The sequence below is a fragment of the Mus musculus genome, chromosome 2 (assembly GCF_000001635.26).
Source record: "Mus musculus strain C57BL/6J chromosome 2, GRCm38.p6 C57BL/6J".
NCBI classification, from domain to species: Eukaryota; Metazoa; Chordata; class Mammalia; order Rodentia; family Muridae; genus Mus; species Mus musculus.
The window spans coordinates 36,415,876-36,422,861 of record NC_000068.7 but is presented as its reverse complement, the minus strand read 5'-3'; the positions used below and the strand labels follow the sequence as shown (position 1 = coordinate 36,422,861).

At 38.9% G+C, this 6,986-nt stretch overlaps 1 protein-coding gene across 1 annotated transcript; it reads right to left on the bottom strand.

The window, feature by feature from the left end:
• Positions 1-532: 532 nt before the first annotated feature.
• On the bottom strand, positions 533-1,462 carry Olfr339 (olfactory receptor 339). The gene has a single exon (NM_146949.1). It carries the CDS (start codon positions 1,460-1,462, stop codon positions 533-535), a length of 930 nt encoding a protein of 309 aa, NP_667160.1.
• Positions 1,463-6,986: the final 5,524 nt, after the last annotated feature.

The window sequence follows — 6,986 nt, the reverse complement described above, 5'->3', positions numbered from 1 at the left end:
AAAAATTGTTGAATTAAATACAAAAAAAAGATCAAACTGTACACAGTGGTTCATGCCATTAATCCCAGCACTTAGGAGGCTGAGGTAGGTGGATCTATATTAATTCAAGGGAAACCTTGTCTATATATCAAATTCTAGAAGATCTAAATCTACATAGGGAGACAATTCCTGTCAAAAAATTTGTAAATGAAAATAATCCTATATAAATAATTATGTCATGAGGTGAAAAAGGGAGAAAATGGCTTTGCTCAAAAAACTACAAGCTATCCAAATGAAAAGAAGAAGGTTATACTGGATTTTTAAAATTTGGGGAAAGACATCATGTGCAAAGGGAAATACAGAATGGACTTATGTGTATATGTTTTGAAGACCCCTTTCCCAACATTATAAAGATAAAGTGGTTAGTGTAACATCCAAAATATATGTAAGAAATTCAGATTAAAATATCTTTAAGATGGGCATTCAAAAAGAATATATTACTTGTACCAATCAAGGAGGAGACCTAGGAAGGTAGAAGGAAGCATAAGGTGCATCATTTTGTTCTGCTGAGGATATTTCTCAGTGTTCTTTTCATATCCCGATTCCTCAGACTATAAATAAAGGGATTCAGCATGGGTATGACCACAGTGTACATCACAGCCACAATGACATCTTTGTCATTAGTGTTATTAGATGAGGGGACAAAATATAGTCCAATGATGGCCCCATAGTACAAGGATACCACACAGAGGTGAGAGCCACACGTGGACAAGGCTTTGTGGATTCCCTTGATGGAGGGAGTTTTCAGAATGGTGACACCAATGTAGCCATAAGAAACCAGAATGCATATGAATGGCAGGGTAATGACCACATTACCTAAAACAAAGATGACCAGCTCATTGATGGTGGTGTCTGAGCTAGACAGCTTCAGCAAGGTAGAGAGGTCACAGAAATAGTGGGGGATGGTATTGTTTCTAAAGTGAGATAGGCGAGCCAAGAGAAGGGTGTGCGCAAGAGCATTGGTTAAAGATAAGGCCCATGATATTACTACTAGAAGAACACAGAGCCTCAGATTCATGATGATGTTATAATGCAGAGGATGGCAGATGGCCACATACCTGTCATATGCCATGGATGTTAGAAGAAAGCTATCAATGCTTGCAAAAACAGTGAAAAAATACACCTGGGAAACACACCCTGTATATGGGATGGACTTACTGTGTGTCAGCATATTCACGAGCATCTTAGGAGCTGTGACTGATGAAAAAGAGATGTCTGTGAAGGCCAAGTGGCTGAGGAAGAAGTACATGGGGGTGTGGAGGTGAGAGTCCAGCCTGATGAGTAGGATGATGAGCAGGTTCCCCAGCACAGTTGTCAGGTACATGGCCAGGATCAGGACAGAGTACAAAGCTTGGTCTTCTGCTCGAATGGGGAGCCCCAGGAGGATGAACTCAGACAGAGCGCTGTCATTATCCATCCTCATGCTCTTCCTCCTCTGCTGTAAGTGAAAGGAGAAATGGGAAAGATAGAGAAGTAATTTTGTCTAATACACCTTGGGAACACTTAATGAATCATCACTACTATTAATAACATTAGTTTGGGGGTTTTAATTTGAATATTAATACTTTTTTCATGTTAATGATATAGTGATGTTTTCGAAAGAGTCACAGTTTGCTAACCTTAAAAACAACTGAAAGTCTTTTTAAGGGAAACAAGTAAATTCAGAACAATTATCAAATTAAATCCAGGTCCATCTCAAGGTACCTGGATTTCACCAAGACACTTTAAAATTAAGGAATTAGCTTAATTAGGCAAATTGTTACCAGCAAATCAAGAAATCAACATGATTTTAAAGGTCTTCATCTCTTTTAACCTTGCTTGAATGCACTAGCCTAAGGCTTTCTACAAATTAAATCCAAGTAATGTAATCCACAAAGATTCTTTGGATCACTAAAACATAAGGATCTGGGGGAAGTAGCATGTACAGATAATCAATGCTTTAAGGGCATTAAGCTGGTGCCAACATTACATTGTACCAATAACAGCATGTAAGAAGCTATGAGTTCCTCACATAGTAATAGTTTCTCAGTCAATATTGTCACTCTTCTATCACTCTTTCTAGGCTGCATCAAATGACCCTGATTACATGTTAACATCCTTAGCACAAACCTAAGCATAGCATTCAAGAACACAGAACACCTGGAAATTCTAACATTAGTGCAAATACTTAGATCAGACAAGGGTATTTCTTGGGTTTTTCTAGCAAAAGCAAATTTCACCTGTTTTATTTTTAACCTAGGTTTTTAAGCCAAAGATTATTTTTGTATGAATTTCTTACATGTTTTCTCTGTTGTGAACCTGACATTCTCTCTTTTATCTGTAATCATTCTGTGCACAAGTGAGCAATTAATAAACAAGAGGAAAAGGAACATGATAAAATTATAGTAGATATCATAGCTGCTGAGAGAGTTCTGTGGTTTTATTTTATTTGAAGCCTGGCTTATTGTCCAGTTTCTCTCTATAATTTGCAACAATCACCATTTGACTCCTCACTCTTTCCAAACCTTAACTACAGCTAAGCTATGAAGTTTTCCAACTTGGTTAATACCACCTTTAAAATGACTCTTTGTATCATCAATCTCACTCTGTAGAAAAATCAGTTAATGTGATATTGTTTGAAATTAATTATAATTCATTTTATACTCATTTCTGTGCCAATAATAATTATTTACCACCACGAAAATTTTAGTTATCTGTCTCCAGATATATGTTTCCTAATACTTTGCTATTTTGAACAATATTGCAATAAACAATATTATTTTCATTGTATTTTGTATAGCATATATGATATATTAGGAAAGGACTCTAAAGAATTAGGTACCCATGATTTGAGAAACTATCAGGTGATGAGAGGCCAAAGTGATGAAGAAGCTGATATACATTCTCCAAAGATTCTGTACTGGAAAATCCTACTTGGAAAGATAAAAAAAAAAAAAAACCCAAGCCTCTATGTAAGCATTTGGAAGGACAGTGCGAGGAGTTTTAGGAAACAAGGAAAACTCAAGGTAACTGCAAATCACAGAATTGTAAAGTGTGGAAAATATATGAGCATCAGAGCATCAGTCAGATGTAATGTCTAATCACTGTGGAAGAAAAGTTTCCATCTGTTCAAGAACAGTAATACTCGGGAAAAATAGAGTCACAGTGAATAGCAAATAGGTGGCTGGCTGGCAGGTAGAAAGTAGATTGGAGAAGCCAAGGATACTAACTGGCATATGAACACTAGGGGCTATTATAGCAAAAGTCACAGAGATTTGGTAAGGAGTTGTAAAAAAAAAAAAAAAACAGAAATTGAGTGTTGACATTAAATCTGAGCAGAGAAGATGACTTTCTTGATTTCTGACAAGAATGGACAAGTTTAAGAAAAATATTTTAGGGGGGGGATGTTGAGGGAGGGAATGCCATTTTATGGCATTTACTTCTCAAAGGTTGGTCAGGTTCTCAATGCAAGGTAAATTGCTCTATAAAGAGCTGTTTGCCATTTCTTGGTATGATCTTCCTATTTGAAATGCATGTTAATCAGAGAGACAGACAATGAGAAAGACAGAATAGACAGACACAAAGAGAGAGAGAGAGAGAGAGAGAGAGAGAGAGAGAGAGAGAGAGAGAGAGAGAGAGAGAGAGAGAGAGGAGCAGAGAGAAAGAGGCAGAGAGAAAGACACTGAGAGACTAAACGATGCAGTGATACAGAATTAAGTACATTCTACATCTGATCTAACAAGCTAACTTATATGGTGAACATAGATACCTTTAGCGAAGTAACATTGGAAAATTATTCCATTTCTCTAAAGAAAAAATCAATATAGAGAAAGAGCTGGATGATCCAGTGCAATCATACATGCATTGCAAAAATCAGAATAGTAATCAGTTCAAAATCAGATATGATAGATATATAAACATGTACTTTGTCGATATCTCCTGGGATCTCTATGTGAATCCTAATTTTGAAAACCATGTAGGGAACATATGGCGCAATCTCTGTCCCCAAATCCAAATTAGTGGCATACAGAATAAAATTGTTATTTTCTCATTGACTTCCTTAGGGAAAGAATTATTTTGAAGCAAGCATGAGTGTCCCTTAACCCTTGAGAAACAATAGTAATAATCATAACAAAATTCCCCATCATTTTGTCTTTTTTTAAAATCAGATGGGAAGCATAAAAATATTTTCGTATATATGTATTATTATCTTGCCCTGAATGCTGAAACCTGTTGAAGCCCCAACAACAAATATAGTTCTATTTAAAAATGATGCTTCTAATAAACTAATGAATATTAAAGACAATGCTTAAGAGTTTAGTATTTCCCTTTGAAGAAATACCAGAATGCCTCAGACTCTAGACAGCAGTTTGTAGTTAGTGCAATACTGACATGATTGTACTATCAGAAGGCAGCACAAGAAAATCTTCGTGTCAACCCTTTCATTTTGAACTTCTAGCTTCCAGAACAGTGGAAAACATAATCCCATTAAGCTACTTTGTGGCATACTGTTCTAACAATGCATGAATATTAAGCAATGTAAATATCTGCTTCTATATTAAAATATTAGCAGAGATTCCCTGCTCTACTGGAGGCCTGACAGAATTGAAGAATCCCAGGTAGGCTTTCTGCCCTCCAAACTTCTCTCTCACTATCTCAGGGCCCCCACTTCCAGTCTCTTGCTGTAGTGATTAGAATATGGTGGGCCCATTGGAAATGGTACTGTTAGGAGTCCTGGCCTTGTTGGAGGACATTTGTTACTCTGAGGGTTGTCTATTAATTTCTGCAAAATGTGGAAAATCAGTTTTCTCCTCAACTGCAGTCATACCAAGATGCAGAACTCTCATTTCTTCCTTTGCCACGCTTGCATGGAAACTGCTATTCTCCTGCCTTGATGATACTGAACTGAACCTCTGAAACTTTAAACAATTTATCCCAATTAAGTGTTGAACTTCATAAGAGTTGCCTTGGTCATGTTGTCTTTTCACAGCAATGTAAACCTTCACCGAGATACTTGTTCTCTTGTTTCCTGTTCCCCAGCCCTCAATAGGGGCATAGGTTCTCCCCACTCCACTACTAGAAACAGGGTAAACTGGGAGAAATCCATGTAGACTACCTGCCTGCCAGGATCTGCCCACAATATCTCCAGATTTCTACTCTGCTGGTTGCCATAGCCTGGAACCCAGATGTGTGGAGATACCCTACTATACCAGAGACTATCTTGGGGCAGAGGCTCCCAGCTCTTCTAGAGGATTTGTAGAGGTAGGCTGCCTACCTGCCAAACTCCCCTTCTATCTGTTTTAGCATCCCACCCACGATAAGGCCTATCTCATTCCTACTATTTGCCATGTCCTAACACCCAACTGGGGCAGAGACTACCTATTGTGCTAGGGACAAAGCAGATTAGAAGTCAAGATATGCTAGTTGTTGGGCAATATCCTTCACTCCCTCACTCTCTTGGGATCTCTCAACCCAATAACTGTGGCCTCCTAGTTTCCTTTCCCCCAGCCTACAACTGGGATGCATAGTACCTGTTCTTCTAAAGTCCACACAGACTTAGAATCCAACAGAAACCATATAAAAACACCCAGTCAACAAAGCAAAACTCAGAAATCAGTACATACAAATTTAATTATCCAACCCCAGATGTCTAGAGGCTAGGGTAAGAGAATTCATGGAACCAGAGCTGATACATAAGGACACCACAAGAACCCATCTATATTACTCCAAGCAAGCCCTAAATATTCCCATAAAACAGAAACACAGGAAAGAGACCATGAAACCAGCTTTATGGAGACGATTGTGATTCTTAATGAGAAAACTAATAAATGTCTTTAAAATTCAGACAAGCATAAACAAACAATTGGAGGAAAATATTAAAAACCTTTTTAAAAGGTCAAGAGAGCTGATTTCTCTCTGCTTCATCTTCTGGACCCTACTCCTAATAGTAATGCAGATATGCACTCCATTCCCCCTTGCCTTTATTCCTGAAGAACTACTGCCACCTTTAAAGATCAGGTGAGCTCCATATGCTCAGTCCACTGGCACCATACTCTCTGGGGAAAGAACTGAGGACTTAGCCTCTTCTTGTCCCCTCTGTGATCCATCTTCCAGTTCATATCCCTACCTACAATCTTGGATCCTCGCTACATTCCCCCAGACACAGTTCTGCCTGCATGTCTCTGTCTTGTGCCACTGGGGATATTTGGGCCTACAGACACCAGGGACCACCAGTTCTGCCTCCATCCCTTGGGGTATACTGCCACCCAAGACAACCAGAGGACTGAAGATAATAGTGACTTACCCTCTTCCTATAACCCTGGAAGCCTGCTAATACCCAGAACAAAGAGCTCTACCTTCATTCATAGAGTTCTTCTACAATCAGTTTAGTGTCCCACATTCCTAGTCTCCTTACCCCAGAATCCAATAGGAAGAGATGTTGTAATACATGAGACTCTAGCCTGGGGCAGAGATTCCCAGTTTTACTAGAGTCCTCAAAGACTGGGAAGAATTCCAGATAAGCTGCCTTTCCCCCAAATATTCTGACTATCTAAATATCCTCCTTCTCTACCCAAGTCCTGTGTTCCTACTTGCTCTGCTCTGGCCCCAACAAAGACATAGATTCCCTGCTCTACTGAAACCTGGGAGACTGGTAAGTGTCCAAGTAGGCTGCCCTGCTAGATAAATTTGCCCACTCTGTCTATGCCTACACTATGCCCACTTTCCCACCCTTTCTAGTTGCCATACTTTAGCCCAAACTAATGAGATACAATGAAAGTACTGCTAAAAGGAAAGTTCATAGCACTAAATGCCTTCATAATGAAATTATACATATCTCACACTAGCAACCTAACAACACCCCTGAAACATCTAGAAGAAAAAGAAGCATACACAGAAAAGAAGAGTTGCTACGCACACTCCAGTTAAGTTTGCTTGGCAGGCCGAGAGGCCTGGGAGCACTCACAAGG